The 23,735-nt window shown below is 41.6% G+C and overlaps 1 protein-coding gene across 2 annotated transcripts; it reads left to right on the top strand.

The window, feature by feature from the left end:
* The first annotated feature begins 2,955 nt into the window (after window positions 1-2,955).
* On the top strand, window positions 2,956-21,725 carry STON1 (stonin 1). 2 transcript variants are annotated; one of them, XM_025202518.1, is made up of 3 exons: window positions 2,956-4,882; window positions 14,978-15,180; window positions 17,979-21,725. In XM_025202518.1, the coding sequence occupies exons 1-3, from the start codon at window positions 3,001-3,003 to the stop codon at window positions 17,979-17,981; spliced, it is 2,088 nt and encodes a 695-aa protein (XP_025058303.1). In that variant the 5' UTR covers window positions 2,956-3,000; the 3' UTR covers window positions 17,982-21,725. The 2 variants fall into 2 exon arrangements, with proteins under 2 accessions (XP_025058303.1, XP_006014784.1); XM_006014722.3 differs by having other exon boundaries at window positions 15,588-21,725.
* Window positions 21,726-23,735: the final 2,010 nt, after the last annotated feature.

Below are 23,735 nucleotides of genomic sequence, written 5' to 3'. Positions count from 1 at the left end.
AGACAGTCAAAAAGCCTGAGGCTGAATCGATTCAATCTTCGCAGGTTAGTCTAAGCTGCATAGATTGAACCGATACGCCAGTGAACAGACGTTCACTTTTGATTCTGAAAATGCAGCCATGTGCCTGCAGTAGCTCAGGCCAGAAGCCAGAGGGTGCTGGAGAAGACAGCTTGGCCCAAGGCTAGCCTACCCACCCTGTGAGGGGGAGTTTGCAGGGGAGATGTAAAACATGTGGAGGGACTTTGAGTGAACTTGAATCTGGAGGGGATCTGGGACAGAAGTTCAGTAAACCGATTTAACCTAAATCAGTTAAATCTGATACTACATCCATCCAGATTTAACTTAAACAGGTTTGGGGCATTTTGAAAATGGTTTATGTGCAATTGTGTTACAGATTTGAACTGGTTTTCAGTCACTTATACTAGTTTATGGGTAATTTCTGTCCCTAGTCCAAATGGATGAACCACCTAGAACTGATACAGCTCACATTTTACCAGTGGGACATAGCCATTTACTAACAGCAAAGGAACTAGTAAGAATGTTAAGTAATGTTGCATGTAGGTGTTTCTGCCCACACCCTTTGTAAAAGTTTATGCTATCAGCTTTGTCTATAATAATAGATGTTAGTAGCCACAAGAACGCAGCAAAAACATGTTCTTTTGAATCGTTGATATTATTCTCATATAATAAAGGTCTTAGCCTGCCTGTCCGTCTGTCCATAGCGCTTTTGGAGCACTCTGATTGGTTACTGAAACAACCAATCAGTGTGCTCCAAGAGCATTTTGGACAGGAGGTGGTGGAGCGGTGGAGCACTGTCATGATGGTGGGGATGGGAGGGGACAGAGTGGCGGGGGGAAGCGGGGGGAGGCAGCTGCTGGCCTCACCCTGCTTTTCCCCTAGCCCTGTTCCTTGGAGGCGGTGGCAGTGCGGGGTGCTAGCTGAGGGGGACAAAGGGGATGGTGGGGCAAGCTTCTCCCCCCACATCACTCCTGGGAGGCAGCAGCAGCCGCGGGGTGGTGGGTGGCAGCTTTCCGTCCCTGCCCCCCCCAATCATTCCTGATGGGCAATTGTCTAGTAATATTATATTCGTGTATTCATTAAGTGCCTCTACTGTAAAATCAAATTTGATTTGAACTATTCAGCCATTCCAGACAATGACAGAAACAAGTTTATATGTCGAATGCCCAGTCAGATCATGCTTGCAACATGCAAGCAATTCTGGTAAGAATCCTGGAAATGGTCATATCTATTTAAAATTTTTCCGGTGTTCAAAATTGAAGTGGCCTGGAAATAAATTGCTTTTTTGTTAGTGGAAACAGATCACTTAAGGTATATCTGTACTGCTTCCTTAGCGCTCCTACGGGCCAAGGAGCACTTGAGTATGCCACCAAGAAGCGCTTCCCTCCCTACCTGCTCTCAGTCTGCGTGCATCAATCCTGGAAATGGGGTGAAGGAGCTGCTCTGGGGAACCATGCTGCTGCTGTTGAGAGTTCTGTCTCCAGCAAGACAGAAAAGAGCATAGGAGTCTGTTACAGCAAACCGTATTTTCTATTAAGCAATTTACATAGAATTGTACAAACAGTCATGCATATAGTAGTTAGAAAATGCTTATTTGTCTGACTTCTGTTATGCCTCATTGAGGTGAGAGTAGAAGTGGAATGTTGTAGCTGTGATGGTCCAAGAAATACATGAGAAGCAAGGTTTTTTGGCGATACCTTTTATTAGACCAAATATATAGTTGGGAAAGATGTTAGACAAGGGCTTGGGCTTGGGCGCTTTGTGCACAAATGCTTATCTAACATCTTTCCGAACTGTCTAGTGGAAAAGGTATTGCCAAAAAAACCCTTGCTTCTCTCATTGAGGCTATGCATTATAACGTAGTTGTCATTTATGTGAATTGCTTTTTCCCTGTCAGAGGATCCCTGTCCACTGTGCTCCCCAAAACTAGCTGGTTTGTATCCCTCTATTCCTCTCTCTCGTGTGAGTCTGACTGTTTCCTCCTCCTCTTCCCCAATGATGCCTGGGCATCAGCTGATGGAACGGTTTACTGTCCTTAGTTCTCTTTCACAGAATCATTGTGGCTGTGAGGATCAATTGTAGGCAAAGTCCTGCTCATACCCTGACTGGAGCATGTCTGTTGCAGTTGGCACAGGGCTGTGTGGGGATAGGGCCATGTCCTATACCAGCTGCAGCACACATCTTGGCATGTACACATGTGTACTTTTAGGAACTGGTAACTCCAACAAGTTTGGATGAATTTTCATAAGGACAAAAAACCCACTTCTGTATCCAGGGTAATGTGACAGTGCTAAAAAACATCCCTCATCTCCCTCTGTTAAACTTTTAGTCCTTTCTTCAGAACATGAAGGTGCTTTTCAACAAAAGCAATGCATTTTGAACATGGGCAAAGCAATATATTGTTCTCCTAGCCTCAAGCTTGGAAATAACTGAAATATATTTTTCAGAAACTTAGCTAAAAGAAAAGAAAAGAAAAAGAAAAGAATATTATCCTGAACCAGATGCGTAGCATAGAAATTTCAGGTCAAAGTTATAGGCAGCTGATACCACTATTATTGATATTGTCGATTATTGGATGTTATAGTGGAAAGTGCTGTGCAACTTTATAGCTGTTGCTGACAGCTTTTCCTATAAAGTGTGGGCATACATGTGTTAAGAACGTTGCACTAAAGTTGTGTGTAAAAGTTGAGATAGCAATGGGAGTTTGAAGTACTCAATACACTTATAAGATAGGTTCTCCAGCATCTCAAGTTATGCATCCAAAACTGATACACCTAAAATTAGTGAACACTGATAAAAATCTAGGTCTTATATCATTTGAGTAATATAATTATATTTTCTTTTGGTTTTTGTTTTGTTTTTGTTTGTTTTTGCAAAAATCATCTTTTTATTTCTGATCATGTCTGTTCTTTTTTTGTTCTTTTTTTAATAGATGACTCGCGGGTGATATTTGTACAAGTGCTTCAAGTTTGTTTCTACAAGATGTGTTCCACAAACCCAGCAAACTGGGTCACTTTTGATGATGAACCCCTCTTCCCATCTCCTCCAAAATCAGTTGAAAATAATAAAGCAAATGGTCTCAAGCTCAATCTTCCTAATGTGCATGAATCTTCCAGTAGGTCATCTTCTACGGGCAGCACTCCACTTTCTTCTCCTATGGTTGACTTTTATTTCAGTCCGGGACCTCCTAGTAACTCTCCACTTTCTACACCTACCAGAGACTATCCAGGAATTCCCTGCATTCCCAAATCAGGGGTTCATATACTTTATCCCATTCCTGAATTCTCATCAAATATTAACCTTCTCCCACCTCCTGGAACCTGCTCTTCTCAAAAACTGGGCAGTATGCCTTTGAACACTGCAGCTAATGATAATCCATCTAAGCTTTTGGTCTCCAAGTCAACAGCCACAGATGAAGTAAATCCTACTTGGAAAGAAAGCTGTAATAAGTTAGAAGAGCCTTTGGAATCTGACCGCTTCCAGTATTTTCAGAGTGACTGTGCTTTCTCTAGCCCCTTTTGGAAAGAAGGGTGTTTGCCCAGCATTTCTACATCTCATGCTAATACACAAAGCCATATTTGCCACGATCAGAAAAGCCTCAATCAGGGTTCATTCAACTATATCTGTGAAAGGCTTGAACATCTTCAAACTGATGCTCAGGTGATGGGACGTCTGTCTGTCTCTAGCACACATGCATGGTGTCATCCCTGTTCGGTCATTCCACACAGTCTGTTCAGGAATCAGAAAAAGGAGGGCTGGCCTTTCATGCTGAGAATTCCTGAAAAGAAAAACAGGATGTCATCTCGGCAGTGGGGCCCTATTTACCTTAAAGTTTTACCTGGGGGCATTTTACAAATGTACTATGAAGAGGGCCTTGAAAAACCTTTCAAAGAATTCCAGCTACAACCCCACTGTAAACTCTCAGAGCCCAAGCTAGAAAACTGTAGTATTTCAGGAAAAATCCATACAGTGAAGATTGAGCATGTGTCTTATATAGAGAAAAGAAAATACCATCCCAAAGTAGAAGTGGTCCATGAACCAGAGACTGAACAGATGCTGAAGTTAGGAACTACAGAGTTTAATGACTTAACCGACTTCCTTGTGACAGTTGAGGAAGAGCTGATGAAGCTTCCTGCCCTTTCTAAACAAAAGAGAAATTATGAGGAACAAGAAATAATATTAGAAATAGTAGACAACTTTTGGGGGAAAATCACTAAAGCAGAAGGAAAACTTGTAGAAAGTGCTGTCATCACACACATTTATTGTCTATCCTTTGTGAATGGAAGTACCGAATGCTTTTTAACTTTAAATGATCAAGAGCTCCAGAAGAGAGATGAATGTTATTTTGAGAAAGACCTGGAAAAGAAATGGATTGATATTCTTGACTACCATTTCCATAAGTGTGTCAAAACACATGAATTTGAGCAAACAAGAGTTATTAAGTTTACACCCCCAGACGCTTGTAGGTTAGAACTGATGCGTTTCAAGACTCTGTATAATGGAGAAGACCTTCCGTTTTCTGTGAAGGCTGCTGTAGTTGTTCAGGGAGCATATATAGAGCTTCAGGCTTTTGTAAACATGTCCTCGACTGCTCTGATCCCAACCCGCTTGCATTCCATGAAATACTGTGAAAATGTCATGATACATTTTCCGGTTCCTGCACAGTGGATCAAAGCACTTTGGACTATGAATCTCCAAAGGCAGAAGTCTCTGAAAGCCAAAATGAACAGAAGAACATGCCTTGGTTCTTTACATGAAATTGAGTCTGATCCTGTAATACAAGTCTCAACTGGAACAGCAAAATATGAAAGTGCCTATAGGGCTGTTGTGTGGAAGATAGACAGACTTCCAGATAAAAACTCAAGTAAATATTTTGCACTACAAAATCTAGTTGGTTTTGGGTATGACTCAGTTACTGTAATAGCCTGTTTTTTCCCCCTCACACTGGTTTTATACTTACGTAAGTCCATTAACTTAATTGGGAACATCCCTAATTTACATCTGTGTAAGGGCCCAGTCCCAGTTTAACTCCCATTGACTTTGGTGGGATGTGGATTGGCCTTTTATTGACAAGAGAATTTATCTTTAAATGTGTTATCTAATCAGCAGTTTTGTCCTTGCCTTGATGCAGATATTTTAATATTGTATTACTCTGGTACTATTAATGTGCCCATTGTCCTAAGCACTCTGCAAACTCGTAATAAGGAACAATTCCTTCATGAGAATGGCTTTACACTCAGTAATGAATAAAAGACAAAATGTGAGGTGGGAAATGAGAACTGAGGTGAAACTATTTGACTGTTGGGTCAGTCGCAGACCTGGTAACAGAAGTAGTAGGGTCGGAGTGTTGTAGCCATAATGTTCCAGGAAATGGTTCTTGGGGATCCTTTTTGGTGGATTATCTGCATAGCTGTGAGTGACTTAGCAGGAGAAACAGCAGGTCTTGTCCCTTTTGGGCACCAAGTGCCCTTTTCAGAAGACGACCTGAAGAAGGGCATTTGGTGCCTGAAAACGTTTTCAGCATCTCTCCCAACTATGCAGTTAGTTCAATAAAAGATATCATAAAAACCCTTGCTGCATATCTTGAGCTTATTTCTTTGCCAAAGTTGGTAGCAAGTGTAGCAAGTAGCACAAGGTGCTATCTAAGAACTATTGACTGTGTCACCAATAACAAGTTTGCATTGCTTTTGAAAACCTGCTCCTCTAGTACCACGTTGGTGGACTAACTAAGGCAATGTCTGCATAGTGTTCTTGGACTCTTGAAGTTGCTGATGGAGAGCATGGCTTTGACTACCTAATCTTGCTCTTGCACACTCCAGACTCAGAGAGGTGGCAATGTGACTGTTATAGGGGTTCCTGCAGCTTCATGCAGGTAAGCTGGAGACTGATATTGAGTAGCAGTGGGAAACACTCCAGAGCAGTAGTTAGCAACGTACTGACTACAGGCTAGATCCAGCCTGTGGAGCCATTGGATACAGCCTGCAGAACTAGGGGGCTTCAGTTGAATTCTGGCAGTGGAGCTGTTGGTGGCATTCCAGCAGTGGGGGCTTTGCTCATTCAGTGGGTGGGCAGCAGGCAGCTTTGCCTGCACCACAGCTGGGTGGCAAGGAGAAGCAGTGGCAGTGACAGCATCCAGGTCCTAGTGGTGGGCTTCCTTGGACCAGAGCTGCATCATTCCTGCCCGCTGCCAGACCACTTTGCCAACTGCTGCTCCAGAACATGTTCACAGGCACGTTTCTGCATTTGGCTCACGTGAGCAGGAGTGGCAGCCTTGAGAGCACTAGGGATACAATGAGACACCCTAATATATGGAGTTTATATTAGTGCAAAAATATACGGATGCCTGGGGTTATGTTCTTATTCCTCTGTTCTTATGATACATTCAGTAATTCCCACTGCAAGAAAACCAGCTAAGCTTTTAATCATGCATGTGGAAATTATTCGTTTTTCCACCGAGCTAGTTAACTTAATTTCATCTGGGGAGAATTCAATTTTTAAAAGAGGAAAAGGAATAAAGAATGACATGATTTTAATATCTTATTTTAGTAACATATTCAGATGAAAAGAGAAATAGAACTTTTAAGGCATAACAATGACTAAAGAATATCTTATTCCATTTTAACTATTGGAGAATGAAATCTCCAATCATTCCCTTGGATGTGCATTATGTACCTGAGGCTTTTGGGATAATTTGTGTGAGACAATGACAGTTATTAGATTCTCTTGCATGTAATACCATCCACACATACTTTACCTTCTCATACTATGGGTACAGGGATGTGGATTAACACATGGATCAAGATAATCATGTAATTAGTCCTTAGAGGATAATCATGTAACAAGCTACACCTTAAAAATTTGCCAGCAAAACTTTAATCCTACCAAGTACTGCTTTTATTTATACCTTAGTACAAAGTTGTCGTTTGCAGTATTCCTTGTTTGATCCATCACCATAACACTTAAAATTTTGAATCTATTTTAAAAGCAAATAAGCCTTCAAAGTACTTCTTTCCCAGGTTTAACTAGGATAAGCTATATCTGTAGTCTTGAGCCCATTTTAAAATAATTAGAATACTTAGTCTTCCTAGTCTGATACTGCAACCTTTTACAGAAATATAGAACAAATATGAAAAGGGGAGAGGAGAGGCTATTATATTTAAAATGCCTGAGTCAGTGTGCGGACTGGATGTGCACTTGCCTACATCTTTTAAGTATCATCTCTCAATGTAATTTTTTCTTTTTAGGATAGAGTTTTTTCTGCCAGAATTTTACAGATTGAAAATGGCATGGCACAGCTTATGTTCAGTTTTCTGAGAGATTCTGATGAAATGAGCAAAATAACATACAAGTATCTATCTTGTAAATATGCTCTTCCCTTCCCCTAAAAAAATGAACAAAATTAAATATGGGCAAAATGTTGGTTGCCTCAGTGCATATGATAAATAGGCTCTTCTTACATGAATAAGATGACCAAGATTGGATCCTGTGGTTGTAAGAGATTTTTGTCATGACTGTGGGAATGTGAGTCATTTAAGTGTTACCAGAGATGGGAAAAAAAATAGTGGTTGACTTTAAAATATATATTGCATAATGATGAATGAAACATTCTTGCATACATCATAGGATTAGGATTTTCATGGGCTGCAGTCACTAGAGGATGAAGTATTTCACGTGCGAACAGTCCTGAAATTCTGTCCAGTACTGGGCACTTTCCCCAGTGTGGAAGAATGACCCACCAACCTGTGAACAGATTCAAGTTAGTTCCAGCCCATCTTTCCCCTTCCTCTGCTTAGGGAAAGGCTATAAGAGTGGATGATCAGGAAGATGGGCCACATAGGGCTTTTGAGAAGGCTAGGCCTCAGAAGTCACAAACCTGGACCAAACCGGATGAACTTTTACTCGTATGAACTTAATTGGCTTTCAGTTTTATAAACTTATTTGAGGAACGCAATTTTTGGATAGGCAGCAATTGCTTTTTTATGCAGAACCTTTCCACTGCTTGTTCTGTCATTACATTGATGTCAACAGTACACATGCAGTGAAATGTAATATCAAAACTCATTCTTACAATGGGCTGGCTAGTATTTACCTCAGAGATACAGGGCTGAGAAGGGATTTTCTACTTGGTGTTCACTTGGAGCTCAGGCTTTATGCTTCCTCTCAGTACTACTGCTTTTGACCAACTAGCAAAATAATCACGGTCTACTACATCTCTGCTCTTGCCAGCCATTCATTTAGTCTCTCTGCTCTTAGTGAAAGGAGACTAAAATGTGGGACTAGGGTTAGGGAGTGCTGAGTAGACAATAGAAGAGGTAAAGAGATGTTACAGGATCTGGGAAAAAATCCAACTCAGGCTGTAATAGAAATGCAGTATGGTGAGTATGGAAGAAAATGGAAACTGGGGGAGGAGGAGGAGAGAAGAATAATGGAACCTAGAGAATAGTTGGTTACAAAGAACAAACCAAGAGAGGGGGAAAGTTGGTAAAGAAAAATTGCAAAGGTAAGATTTATGTAGTCTTCCTCAGGATTCTTGGTCTGCTAGTGTTTGGTAAAAATGAACCACATGTGCAGTATATTTGCTCTAATAGCACTGGTAGCCTCAGTAACAATTTCTAATGCTATGTTGCTATTTCAGGGGTGGGTATTTATTTGGACTATCTCCCCCCTGGCTGGAGCCAGGACTTGTCAGCTGTGTCTGTAGCTGTGGGGATGGGGATAAAACCTGGCCAGAGGCCTCCATGCTGTCTCACCCTGCCATCCCCCCCTGCCACTCCACAGCTCTTAAGAGCCCTGATTGTGGGATGGGATGGGATGGGACAGCATGGAGGCCTGTGGCCAGGCTCCATACCTCATGGGCAGGGGCTGGACGAGCCACACTTCGGCCCCAGCAGCTGCTGGGTGGAAGCAGCTCTGGCCACCTGCTCAGCTCCGCACAGCGGCTGTGGGCCAGAGCTGCCATGGCCCGGGTAAGGCTTGCCCAGGGTCTGCTGCGTGGTGCTGGATGGGTGAGGCTGCTTCTGCCCAGCGTCGTCTATGGTGCCTGGGAGATGCAGCCCAGCCCTGGAGGTTCTGGGTGCTGCCTGCAAGCAGAGACTGGGAAGCAAGCATAGCTTGCTCAGGGCTTGCAGGGCTAGACTGCACTTTCCAGGTGCCATGGAGGACACTGGGCAGAAGTAGCTCTGTCTGCCTGCCCAGCACCTTACTTGGGCCCTCACCTCTGCTGGTGAGGACTGTGGGCTGCAGCTCTGGCTCCAACCTCTGCTGTCACCACGTGGTGCTGGGTGGGTGCGGCTTTTGCCACCCACTGTCTCCCATGGTGCCAGCAGGGGCCAGAGCCACTGCCCATAAGCAGAGGCAGGGGCCTGAGTACAACACTCCCATAGCCTGCTGCACAGTGCTGCCACCCACCCACAGGCTGGATAAAATCAATTGGTGGACTGGATCCAGCCCATGGGCTGTATTTTGCCCCACCCCTGTGCTATTTTGTATATACTTTCTTCTTCATAATGACTTAAGCCGTTTCAGTCAAGTAATTTAAAGAAGATAAAACTCTTCCAAAGGCTGATTCTCAGTAGTCCACTGGTTTTAAGATTAGTTTTGTGCACTGTTAAAGTTAGATTTATGGTTATTTAAAAGGAAAAGCATTTTTGTGGTATGTTCTTCAGCTTTACATTATTTTTTTTACCAGTAGCTTAAACTTTTGACATTTGAGTAATTCCTTTGGCTGAGACCTGCAAAATCATCTGTGTCCTATAAATGTACATGATTATAGAAAATAGTTCTGTCATGATACAGCTTGGTCAAATTTAAAGCTTGTTGTCAAGTATTATACATGCACTTAAAGTTTAAAAATAGAACAGTCCTAAGGCATGCCAAAAATCTGGAGACAGTCAATTTAATAGAAATATGTAAACTTTCATAAAGCATTTATTGCAAGGGGAAAAAATATGCCAAGGATTCAGCTTTCAAAAAGCCTTTGCCCAACAAAATGGTTCCCTGCAGTTATATTCTTAACTCCATTTTTAGACATCTAAATAAATAAGTGTCTAGCAGTTCTTGAAGAAGGACTCAGTTGAAGCAGTGCTGCCTAACCTAAGCCCATGGGAGCTACTATATGTTCCAATTAAAAAAAACAAACTGCTCACATTCTTAAGGTGTCTAATTATAGACTGGTAGCTTAATTTTAGGCTATCCATTCTAAAAAACCTTGGACCATGTCAACAGTAAGAACTCCTACATCCTGTATTTTCTCACATGCACCTTTTTTCTAATAGCCAGCTGCTGGAAATTGGAGTGGTAAGAGGAAATATAGTTACAGCTGTTTTTGACGATTAAGGTTTTGCCAGGCAAAAGCAAAAGTAAAGCCTGCATGTAATCCATAGTGAGTGTGTCTACACATGCAATTAATTTGAAGCAATAAACTCCATAGCAGTTTAAACCAGAGTAAAGTCCTGGGCACAGCATCTACACGTGTGCCCAGGACAGAAGTAATTTGAGCAGTTTGGGGAGGAGCAGTTTGTCAGGGCCACTCCTGCCCTGCTCTGCCCTGGGCTGTGGGTGGTGTTGTTGGGTGGTAGAGGCACTGGCTGGGCCATGAGGGTGCTGAAAGTGTGGAATCATGGGCTAGGCGGCAGGGAAGGGCCTGGCCCCTTGCTGACTGGGTGCAATTTACACCTGCAGTCAGTGTTTATATGTGCATTTAATTGCAGCTAATTACTTTGCCCTAAAATAGTGCTGTACTATCATATGGTATTGTTAATTAGTTTATTTCAGCTTAATACTGTTGCATATGTAGACAGTGATGCTTTACTCTGCAGCTAATTAGTCTACTCCGCAATAAAGTTCATGTGTAGACACAGCTAGTAAGTAGGTTCAGTTCACTAGCTGCTGCTACTCAGTTACTTGCTACATGGAAAAACCTTATTTTCTTCATTCTGCCTTTCAAAAGCAAGGTTCATATCTCAGGGGGCATGTTGTCTGTGAATAAATACAATAATATCTGTAAATAAGGTAAACATGAGATCAGGGTTACAGAAAGTGTGTACTATATAGAATTGTAAAACATTTGATATTTCCATTTTAGGATCTACCTTTGAATTAAGGAAGCCACATGAATCTGTAACATATGGAAGGGATGCAGAATTTGGTCCTTAATTATTTGTCAAGAGTTTTATGAGTAGCAGTGATATTTTTAATTCCCTGCCATTGTTTTGTTGCTTTCATTTTTTGGTGAGAATGAGCATTTAGGGCCTCTCTACTGTGTTTTTCTTTAGCATCTCCATTTATAAGTATACAAGGATCCCTCATTCTTTCTCCCACCCTGCTACGTACACACAATTTCTGCATGGTATCTTGTTATGGTGTTTGGTAAGGATTAGAGCTGTACTTTGTACAGAAAAACATAAATGAGATCAGTGGAAGTATGCCTGAATAACGATCAAAGAAAGAAGCAGAATTACAGAGCTATTACAGAGCTATTTGTATAATGGTTGATCGCTATCTGTCCTGATAGTGATCTTTTTAAAAAAATAGCTTGAGTTGGTTTGAGAGTGGGTTTTTTCATCATGCCTACTTCAGAAGACTCTGTTTAGTTCAGGTCTAATATTAATATTAGTCTAATAATCTAAACCTGATTTAGCCTGAACATGGCAAACATACTGTCAAGGGGAGCAAGGATATTTTTAAAACCAAATTATACAAAATTCCTAACAATTTGCTATATTACTTTATTATTTTACAAGCTACAAACAATTGAGGATTGTGCCTGCCCAATCAAGGTAATTGCATGCTTAATGGTTTAAACATTTGACCTTAAGAATTTTATTAAATCTCCTTGTATATGGTTTTGCACATGTAAGTGGAGAGCCAGAGTAGGGGGATACTTGTAGTTAGTAAGGATTTTTTCCCTACCAGTTCTTTTTATAACAAACCCCACCCCCCAAAAACAACAACAACAATAAACCCAAAGTTAACTCAAGCAGAAAAGAAAATGGGGAATCTTCTCATATTGGAGCTGAGCTTACACCCATGGTCCTAGATGTAGAGCCTAACAACCCAAATGACATTTCCTCTCTCTGCCCCCTCACCCTTTCCTAGACAGCCAATCTGTGGTCCTCCAAATACTTAAAAAGGAAGAGTTCAATCCCTTACTCAACAAGGACCCAGCTATATTTCCATTACTGTGAAATGTTAGTTAGTAAAAAAAAAAAAAAGTACTTACAGAAACAAAACCCAGCACCTTCACCTAGTCAAACTGGTATCTTCCAAAATACAAGAGATCAGAGTGGGATTTCAAAACTGTTCAGTATTGCAAGTTTTATAGTTGACTTCAGTGGTAGCAGAACTAGGTCAGTACTGAGTTCCTTTAAAAATCCTGTGTGGTATGCCAAACTTATCCTGGATTGGCTTTTACAGCAAACTAAGCACCTGAAAAATATGTGCTTGTAGTAGAAGTTCAGAATGAGCTTTAGCTACAGTGTCACAAACATAAATGACCTTCTTGTCTCATCCAAAATAATGTGCATGAGAACAAATTCAGGATGAAAGGTTGGCTAATAAGATCAATGAAGGGAGACCACAAGTTATTTGAAATATGTCTTACAAATTTTACAAATAACTGTACTTATAGCCCACATATGATGGTGTAAAGTCGTAAGAAATTATTAATGTAAGTAATGGATTTTCAAGACTAACAAGAGACAATTTGGTTTCCTAACAGTGGTGGTTAGTCTTACAGGGTAAAAGGTCACTTTATTTCTTTTCTCTCTCTCCCCCTTTACTGTGCATGAAATAAGTCAATCTGTCTTCCTCTATCCTCTCACACAGGTGTGCCACAGTGATGCTGTGGGTAATTGCTATGGCTACTTTCTTGGGAAGGTCCATTTTTGCTTTACAGATTGCTGATGCCATTGTAAATATAATACACATGTTCAAAATTTTCACATAATAGGTAATGCTTAGCATGTCTTAGTGCCATGTATATCCTTTTCCTTTATCATTGCTAACATTTTCTTTCATCCTTCCTGTTGAGTGACTACCTCTTGGAAAAGTGAATTCATAAAAAAAATGGGCATTTTATGTGTTTGACACATCATTCTCTGTAAAGGATAAAATCCAAACTTCCACTGCCAGAGTTACCATTGACAAAGTGTGGGCACTCTTTTCTATGAATCCTTCCTGCCTGAAGCCAAACTGTATTTAAGTCTCTATACTGTTACTTTATGGGTACATCTACATGTGCACTTTATTGAGGAGTTGGCTTATTAGCTCCTCAGTAAAGCGTCACAGTCTACACATGAGCTGGTATTAGGCTGCAGTAAATTAATTAACTCTGATATAGGATAGTACTGTTGGGGACAACACTATCCTACAGCAGCATAATTTACTTCACCAAAATGTAAGTGTAGAAGGTGACGGGCTGGCTCGGACACGGGGGTTCTAAAGGGCAGGGACTGTTTGCTGCCTAGCTCTGCACTGTAACATCAGCCAGACCCTCCAATGCTAGAGCCCAGGGCTTACCCCTCGGGTCTCCTGCCAGCCCAGGGCTGCTCTGCCCTGGCTCAAAGTGCTGTGGTTCTGGGAGTACATGTAAATGCTGCGCCAAGGAGCAGTTTTATCTGGTGCAAACTGTGCTGGAGTTTATCAAGTCACCTTAATGGAATGTGTAGATGCACCCTATTTGTTGTAAAGTACTGTGGGGGAGGGAAAGAGAGAATTACCACTTAGTTTGCCTTGAAAAATTGAGAGGCAGCTGTGATACGGAGGATTATTTTCATTTCAGTATTTTCCTTTTATGCACATAGAGATCTGGCTGATTGCAATGTCTTTGGAAGAGGTGGAGACATTCAATCTGAAGTCCTTGTATAGAAACAGAAGAAGAAGACTCCATGACCTTTCCCACATTTTTCTTAAAACAACTGAGCTACAGGATACTGGGCCAGTCGAAGACAATTTGGGGCCCATTGGAACACACAATGTGGTCCTTAGGCGCTGCCCATTTCATATCTGCTACCTCCCTACTTCATGTGGGAGAAGCAGGGTTGGCAGGAGGGATTTTCTTTCCCTCACATCAAAGGTAGGGGTAGCAGAAGAAGAACCCCTTTAGCATTTATCCTACCAGCTAGGATGCATTTGTTTAGATTAACTCTGCATTGCAACGTGCTGCACGCATTAAACGCTGTTAGAGTGCCGTTGACAGAGCTCCACAGAGCAGTGAATTGTACAGCTAACATCCCTTTGGGATGCAGAAGGCAGAGAACCTATTGCAGGGCTGTTATCTCAGTTTGGGGCAGGCATCACTGCATGGGTTACACTGGGGTTGTGTGTTCTGGCTTTTCTGCATGCCCACAAGTGCAAGGAACTCATGTATTTTTAAAAAGAAATGGGAGAAACTCATATAATTGCAAGATCCATTTCCTTAGTTTTAGAATGGCCATGACTTAATCTAATCCAGTAAGGTTCTGATGAACTGAATAAAACTGATGTGAAAAAGCCATGATCTCTGTAGGAGTACATTGACATGGGGAAAAAAAGGAGCAAGGGTGAAATGTAGTTTCTAAATACCAAATAATTAGGCACTCTATTACTAGCTAGACAAAGAGTTTTCAGTAAATAGTAACTGCTGCTGAATGCAAAATGGAACCATACTTACAGGCAGGCCCTGCTTAATGCTGTTTCATTTAGCGCTATCTTGCTCATTTTAAATTGATACCTGATTTCACTTAGTGCTCAGCAAGTTTCATTATAATGCTCACGGTCGCCATCTTGGGTCATTAAAAACAACGGCAGTTGCCATCTTGGGTTGTCAAATACTTTTGGTTTCACTTAACGCTTGTTTCACTTAACGCTCAGTTTTTCAAGAACCAGTTAAGAGCGCTAAGCGGGGGTTGCCTGTAGTTGCCATTTAAAAATGGAGGGTAAATAATGAACTGATTGCTTGTGGTTTGTTCTTCTTTTCAAGGTCCAGATCATCCACACAGTCTGTCTTACAAACTAGAACTTGGATCAGACCAGGAAATTCCTTTGGACTGGTATCCATTTGCTACTGTACAGTTTGTCATACATGATGCGTGCGCCTCAGGGACTGAAGTGAAATCACTGGGCATAGAGAGTGATGTTCAGCCCCAGAAACATGTGATTCAGAAAGCTTGCTACAACTGCCAGGTATTCTTCACTCCTTTGATTTCAACAGACTTTACCCCTAAATCAGGATTTCTAAAGTATGTATGATTTATATTTTCAGCATACAGTCTTGCATGGGTTAATATCTGTGCATAAAACAACTTAATGAAAGAATATTCTTGATCTGGATATACGATCATCAGAGATAGTGCCCAAACCAGAACCATAAATCCAGTTTCATCTTTTTCATCAAACAAATTTTTTGGGGTGGTGATTTGAATTCCCCTGAATCTGGAGTCCTGTGCTTCAGACCTCTCTGTGGTGCTTGATTTTGCACCTACTGAAGACCAAATCAGAAGTTCTCATTGACCTCACTTGCCATGGATCACCTTTCTAATACCTAAACACCTGTTAACATTGTACTTGTATTTTTGTTCCCCTAACTACAGGTTGAAATTGAAAAGAAGTGGATTAGGCTTGATGGTGAAGACCCAGATAAGGCTGGCAACTGCCTTATGCAGTAGGAGAAGATGAGAAGCTCTCTCCTGTATTGTTAGATGTTCTTTAATCATGCAAACAGTAGGGGGAAATATTAGTGGGGGTTGTAGTAAACATTAGTAAACATCACTAGCAAAAAGTACAATGACCAAGTTTGAGAGAGATGCAGCAGTTGAAATCCAGTATTTGCAATTTTTGTAACATCTTTGGGTCCAGTCCTGAAAACTGTTATTCATTTAATGAGCCCTCATGCAAGCAAGCACTCTGCAGTGAGAATGCTGATGTGAATGAGGACTGCTGGTACAGCTCTAGGTTTGCTGGACATGAGCCCTTTGAAAACTAGTTGTAATAGACATCTGAAGAAAATATTTGTTGCTTAGTTTGCAACATGGAGTGTGAGACCTTTCCTAAGATGGCACTGTTATAAAGGAGTTTGCATCAGTTGGGTATATGGGGCCAGATCCTATTCCACCTATTGGGCATCCAGATATCTGGATCAGTGCAATTTTATTCCACCCTGCTCAGTGCAATTTTATTCCACCCTGCTCAAATCTTTGAAAAAACTCAGTATCACATTGATTTCTGTCCATCTTAGCCTTTAAGGCAATGTCACAAAAACTGACAAGGGAAAGGCCCAACCTACCATTTGCATTAAGAATTTTCTATGGAGTTGAAAAGGGTCTCACAGGATCCACATAGACCCATACTTGCGTAAGTGCCTCTGAGATCCATAGTTGGTACAATATGACCCCACGGCATTTAGCAATAAAAGCATTCCAAGTACCACACATACAGCATCTGTACAGGACTTGACAAAGCTAGTTGCATATCTGAGTGCACACTGCAAGCATGATCTTGTATTCCTCCCCTTACTGTTCCCTTCCATGTTTGTGAACAGCGCAAGCTTAGAATTATTTTCTATAAAGAGCCTGTATTAATGCATAGGACGTGGGTGACTTAAGTGGTTGGATAAGTAAACCTCCTCAGGACTAACATTCCTAATTTTCTCTCTTCTGTGGCTATAAATGCTACTTTTGTGGTATACTCTAGCATTATTCAATGCAAAGTCTTGGGCAGTGTACCTGATTGAAATTCCCATGCTCAGCCAAGGCAAATTTATTTCAGAACTAACAGACGAAACTAAGGTCTGGGTCCTCTGCTAGTGGAAAAGAGCATAGCCCCATTAGGTTCGGTGAAGTTATGCTGATTTATGCTAGCAGCAGGATCTGGCTTTTGAATTGAGAAAGTGGCTAATCATTACCAGTTGTTTGTGTTCTTTTGGATGTCCTTCAAGATTTGAGTACCAGATGTTAGTTTGAAAGTAGAGCCTGTTTTGCATCACTGCCTTGACAAACTGTTACAGGGGACATAAACATACACAGAAAGTGATATTTTTCTTTATGCTGCCAGCTATAAAGACATTTTCTACAGTTAAAAAGAAGCAGCAACAGGAAGACTTCCATACCTAATAATGCAAGAAAACATGTTTTAATGCTTCAAAGGCCAGTGTCAGCACGAGAAGTGACCAGGTGCTTAGAAGTTTAAACAAGTTTTTAATGTATTAATGAATTTGGGAGGTGTCTTCCAGTTTTCCCTCATTGTTTGCCTCTTTTTGGAGCCATCTGCTTGCTACATGGAGAGATCAAAAGAGAATATGATGAGTTCAGAAAGTTATGTTGATATTTTTTGCTACAGTTATGCAAAAATTATCCTTCCTTCAAACCCAAATCCTTTGAGAACAAAAATATAATAATGCACTAAATCTCACTTTATACTGTGTCACAACTATAGCTGTTTATATGGGCATTCACTACAAATTTAGATAAATGTTATTCCCCCAAAGTAGAAATACTCAAGATAGGTTTAAAAAAAACTATTAGTCTGGAAACAAGGCCATATCATGAGCCTCATTCAACACAGTAAAGTGTTTTTTCCCCCAGGTGAAAGCACATAATTAAATGGATAATATATTTTAAATTCTGTGTACTTCATAGCCAAAGTCCATATTGTTTATGATGATATTTTTGTTTATATGTTCCTTATTGGAACATTGTTTTATGATAAAATCCCTATAGTGAAATAGTATTACAAACTAGATTTCAGATGCTGCATCTTCTGTGCATGTTTTGACTGGAGACGCAATTAACACCTTCAACTTTGTTCACGTTTAAATATAATTAATCCATTTGTTTATTTGTATTTACTTGTGGTGCATTTAGTTATTTGCCGAATGAAATGGTACTCTAGGAAAACATCAGTTTCCTTAGCATTAATTTAAGCAGGAATCTGGAGTTCACTTTGAATTAGCATAACCATTCTCCCATTAACCTTTCCCTATTCAGTAAAGAAGATGAAGCAAAACACTCTTCGCCTAGGTTGGTAGCATGGCTCCCTCCATAAGCCATTCTCTCGTATGAAGGAAATCAAGGTTCTATTCTGATATCGAAGTGGCCATGTCAACTTCCAGTTCAAAGCACTGTAGGTACCCAAAGTGTCTAAGAGCACGCCTTGTTCCATATGGTCCCATCTTCTACTTGTGCAGTGAAATTCTGCAGTCCTGTTTTTGTTCCCTGAATTCTGCCTTTATCTCTGCTTTCTTCCTTGGCTTTCAGCGTGCAGTCCTTGGTACTATCATAGACCATCTTCTGCAGTCATTTGTTGGCTCTGCCATTTGCCTGCTGCTGCCTATGATTTGTCTTTCAGGTCAGGGATAGCACTTTAAAATTTTGCATCCTGATCTCTCAAAATATGACATATACATTTGCCTGGTCTGAGTTGCTTGCAGCCATTCCACAATTTTCCTGCTTGGCAGGTGAGTCCACCTGGAGAGTTCTGTTTCATGTTATGCACTCAGTGTTTTTTCAGCTATATAAGTGGCATTTTTGGCACTTGCACGGCTACTGAGCATGCATGATGAGCTATGCCCTGGACAGACAGCTATGCAGGTATGTACGTCTATACTTGAGTAAGTCCTGAAAAAACAGGAGGACTCTTCTGTGCTTTAGCTCCAGTAGGTAAGTGGTTAGGGCATTCCCCCAGGAAGTGGGAGACCTAGGGATGTCCTAGGGCCCCCTCACCCAAAGGGAATATTAACCTACATCTTTCTGACTTCCCAGCATAGTATTCTAACCACCATAGATCAGGCATTATCCAGTGGTCCCTCCTTCACTGCTTCTGAAGCTGAGTCACTGCATGTAATAGTCTTTGGATGGAGAGCAGTGGGGAAGTTTCTGCCTCATTGGAACAAGGCTCCAGGCTAGAATCCAGGACCTGTTCCCTTCCAAGGCAGCAGTCTTTACCTTACTGTGTTCCTCTTGGACCCACATACCTCCCATCTCTTGGTTGCCCAAGGGACAAAATTCAAAAGGAACGCTGGAGACGGGACTGGATAATGCCTTTCCCATGTCCTGGTTTTGGAGCACTGTGCTGGCAAGTCACAGAGATTCACATTCAAGCCCTCAGTGGGGTCTGGGACCTAGAACTTGCATTTCCCAGGCAGGTATCCTAACCAGTCAGCTCTTAGAACTAACACCTGTGAGGGCACCCCTTCTCCGGCATCTAACACATACTAATCACGGGGTTTTGCCAGGTAGAATTTTGTGACTTAACATCTATCATTTGCGTGTATGCATCTATGTAGTGACCTAGCGCCAGTGAATAGTTTACTGCATTTGCTGTGTAGCCACAGGGATGTTATGCATCTACACTGTATGGGTAATAGAATTACATCCTGTGTGTAAGTGCCAAAAATGCCACTTACCAGGCTGGCAAATAGGATGACCATCATAGAGGACAGTTCAGTCATCCTCTGTTCTCTATTGATATGAAACCTGACACCTTTATGTCCTCTGTTTTTCTCTTGAAAAACAGAGGACATAAAGGTGTTGGGTTTCGTATCAATAGAGGACAGAGTAGCAGAAAACCAGAATGTCCTCTATGATGGCCACCTTACTGGCAAACTGTCATTTGGATTGGCAAAGTAAAAAAGAATTTGGCCCCTTGTCTGTATTGTACTCTAAATGAAAATTGGATCCTACATTTCTTGTGAATCCACTCAAAAAAAGAAGTCAGTGCACAGTCCTGTGCACCAAGTAGAATTTTGGCTCTACAGGTGACACCTGCAAGTCTGTCCATTATCTTCAAGAGGGGTTGGATTGGGATCTTGGTTAGCTTATTCCAAAGAATTATTTCTACACTGAAGACACTTGGTTTGTTCCATGCAAAGATATCCATTTGTAAGTCCTCATAATTAATCAAGCCAAAGGCAGAATTAATTATTCTACACTAGGGCTGTCCGGTTTTGGTGCATACCATGTGGGTCACATTGTCAGGTCAGCCCATCCCCAGGATCCCTCCTTGTTTCATGGACTGTGCTTACAACACATGATGTTCCCCCCCCTGCACCTCCCAGACAGTGCTGGTGGTATGTGGCACCCTGGCCTCTGGACTATGCCAGCAGCACATGGCTCTCCATTGCATAGGATGCACCAGAGACAAAAGACTCCCTCCCTGCATCATGTGGCAGGGAGGGGGAGAGGCCATTTGAGGAGGGGAGGAGAGGGGGAACTCTTGCTCCAAACCCTCAGCAGCTGTTATGTTCTGGTAACTAGGTGTGGACAAGACGTATAATTTAGATTGATTCTGTCTCAGGCTTTTTGAATGTCTGTACCTAGCCCTGGGGTTAAAATTGGAGCAGTTTTGCTACATTTGTATGGCTTCTGGCTTAGACATCCATAACTATTAGCATGTAACAGCACACTCCCGATCCACAGCTACACTTTTGAAATGGTCCTCATTTGAAAGGGCTCAAAATATATGTGCGTCCAGATCCAGTATCATGTGGTAAAACCAGCACAGCACTGCTTGCCCTGTGCTTACATCCAGCCAGTGCTTTTAGGCATGTACATTTATCCAACTACACTGGTCACTTAAAATGTCAATGTATAGTCACACTTACTAATAAGCAGTATTACAGATACTACATTTATTCCTATTGTTCCTTTGCCAAATGACTACTGTATAGTTCTGGAGGATTCGAAGTCAGTTTTACATGTGCATCAGAAATCATTGTGGTCAGTAAGATGCTATTTGAATTAATAACAAAATGTATCACTTGTCCTGTTTGCTAAGAAGAAGTAAAGAACTATTTCCTTTTACTGAACTTTTTCAGGTTAACTCAGACTATTACAATATGATTGTTCTGACCTGAAGGTTGAATTTATTCAAGCTCCCACTGAAACCAGTGGAAGTCTTTAAATTTACAAAATGTGATTTCCATCAAGGTCTCTAAAAATGAGAAGCAGCAAAATAATTAGTAGTGATGGACGAAGCAAAGTACCATAAAATATTTGCGACCCCTGTAAATAACTGGCCTGTGATGCTTGCTTGTTTCAATTAGAAATGAGAACAAAAGAGAGAAAACAGCTTTGGAAACCCTGCAATGATATCTAGATAATTCTCTGCCTACCATGTGTATGGCCATGCTAGAGAAGGACCACCACATTTACTCAAGTAATAGCTGTGGTACTCAAGTAAAAGAAATCCTGCTGTGGTAAACTGGGGTGAAACCACTGCATGTTTCCTAGAGAAATATGGAGGAAATGGCAGCACTAGATGAAAGTTGTAATTCTGTGCTTGAATATGTAGCTGTACTTTCTCATCTTGCACAATCTTACAGACAAGATTGAATGCAGAGCAGAAAGAAAGTACTGTGGTATCCTGTGTGTGTGTTCCATTCTTCAAATTGTATGTTTCAAGAAACAGACCTTATTTTAAAATCTGTTTCTTTAGAAATTTGGTTGAGATCATTACAGGGGTTAAATGTTTTTTAAAATGTTGAGGCAATATTCATGAGCGCTGCCATTACACAAACAGAGCTATTACATGAGTAAGTATGGTAAGTTAGTGCATTTCATTGAGCTAGTGCAAAGATGCTGTTATCTTTATGTTCTTGGCTTGTTTCTAGATTATAAAACATTAGCTCTTTAAAGATGACTAGCATTTGAAGGAAAAAATGCTTTCAGATGTTCTTTTTAGTTAAACTTGACAAAACCCACTTTTTAATTAAAGTACCAATTTCTGTGTAACAATTTTACGTCTATTTGTCTTTTTTGGCCAAAAGCTATACCTAACTACTGAAGTTAGTATTTAGCAGTCATTTTGATATTTTTAAAATAACTCTGAATTGATACTCTTCATCTTAATTCAAGGTATCATTTTATGTTCTGTCATTTCAAGTACAAACAGATCATGCTGATAATCTTATAACAAAATTCTGCAGATTGCATATTGATTTAAAAAAAAATTAAAGTTGTATTTCAAACTATCATTGTTTTTGTTCCTGTTATTAAATATTTATCAAGATTTCACATGTAAGAGAATTAAGATAGATAATTCATTTTCATGTTATCTGTTGCTATTTAACATGAAAAAGATTTCATTTATATATGAATGGGGCCAGAGCCACTAATCCTAGATATAAAATGTTGGGTAGCTACACTATGGCGTAGCTGATTTTGTATATGTTTGTGGGTAAAAACTGTGCCTGTTATTTCCCCTTTTTACCACCACAGGCTAAGAAGCATCTCTGTGATACTTGAATATACCCCAATGAAAAACGCTTCCTAAAACTCTGAAAAGTAAAGTTATATAGACAATAACTAAAACAAATTGTTAATGCCTAGCAATACCCACATGAGAAAATATGCAAATATGTCAGAGATTTGTGGGCATAGATTCAAATAAAGGGATTAATAAAGCATAAAATAATTACAGCTAAATTAACTCCTGATATAAACAAGCTATTAATGTTAATTGAATAACAGTGCAAATCCAGAGATAAATTTCTAGAGAAATAAAGGTGAATTTCTAGAGAATTTCCTAGACAACAGCTAATAAAGAGATTGATTGACCTCAGAAATACAGATTAATCTGTACCTACAAATCGCATACCAGATTGCAATTTGAGGTTTAGGGTCAGGGTTAGGGTTCCCCATCCCATGGGAACTATTCCTGTAGGAAAATTTCCCCAAGAATAAAACTACCAGTACTTGGATACCCATCAGAGTTGTCATCCTATCCTACTGTCTGTGCTTTGAATTTAGCAGACTATTCTCTGGAACACTGGGTGTGTCTACACATGAATTTACTCATGCCTAAACTTAATGCACCTTAGCCTAAGACACGCTAAGGTGATAAAGGTGATTTAGACTCATGCCTACACGTAGATGCCTTAAACACCTTAACGTGGCTCATTGGGCAGCCAGCCCTAGTCAGCACCCTGGACAGCCCCCGGAAGCCCACAGTGGCATAGCTCAGCAGTGCAGCCGAGCACTGGCTGAGGGGGTAGCAGTTGGCCTGGACCTGGCTCCAGCTCTAACCCCCTCCCCCCCGCGTTCCTGCCTCCCCAGCATTGGATGACAGCAGGCCAGAGCCAAGCCCATGGGGCCCTGCGCTACCACCAGGCGCCGCCAAGAAGACGTGGCAGGTGCTGTTCTGCAAGGTGCGGATGCTGGAGCGGTAGCTCCAGCAGCAGCGGTCTCTGTCAGTGTGTGGTATGTTGGCAGAGGGAGCAGGAGGCACGAAGGCTCCTGTCAAAGCACAAGGGACAGCCCCTTTCCCCTCCCCCCCCTGCAACTCCCTGCAGGGGAAGGGGGCAGCACAACCTTGGCAGGACCTTTGCAAGTGGCTCCCCCACGCCTCTCCCTTGGGGAGAGTTTGCTGGCTGGGCACTGCAGCCCTGCAGGGGCAGGATGCCTTGCTGCCTGCTCAGGATTCAAGTGCCCTTAGAAGGGTGGGAGAGGTGGCATCACCTCCTGGGGGCTCTGCAGCTTAGCTCAGGCAGGCTGGGCGCAATGCAGGTGGGGGCTCAGCCTTGGATCAGGTGGGCCAAGGAGAGAGCCAAGCCCCCACCCACATTGCACACAGCCTGTTCAGAGCTGCACAGAGGCCCCAGGAGCTGACACTGCCTCTCCCACCCTCCTTGTCTGGCACGGAGGTCAGATGCTTGCCCGGGACAGAGGTGGGAGGAGCAGGGAAAGCCGTGCTGGGTGCTGGGGGTAGACAGTCCCAGCCTGCCTGCTGTCCCAGGCAGGAGCCCC

Source organism: Alligator sinensis, unplaced genomic scaffold (assembly GCF_000455745.1).
Source record: "Alligator sinensis unplaced genomic scaffold, ASM45574v1 scaffold131_1, whole genome shotgun sequence".
Lineage (NCBI taxonomy): Eukaryota > Metazoa > Chordata > Crocodylia > Alligatoridae > Alligator > Alligator sinensis.
This window is presented reverse-complemented; position numbering and strand designations above follow the sequence as displayed.

Coding starts and splice junctions, on each gene's coding strand:
- STON1 (XM_006014722.3), top strand. CDS start 3,001: ATGTGTTCCACAAACCCAGCAAACTGGGTCACTTTTGATGATGAACCC. Junction 4,883..14,977: donor ACTTCCAGATAAAAACTCAA/GTAAATATTTTG, acceptor CTTCTTTTCAAG/GTCCAGATCATCCACACAGT. Junction 15,181..15,587: donor AAGCTTGCTACAACTGCCAG/GTATTCTTCACT, acceptor CCCTAACTACAG/GTTGAAATTGAAAAGAAGTG.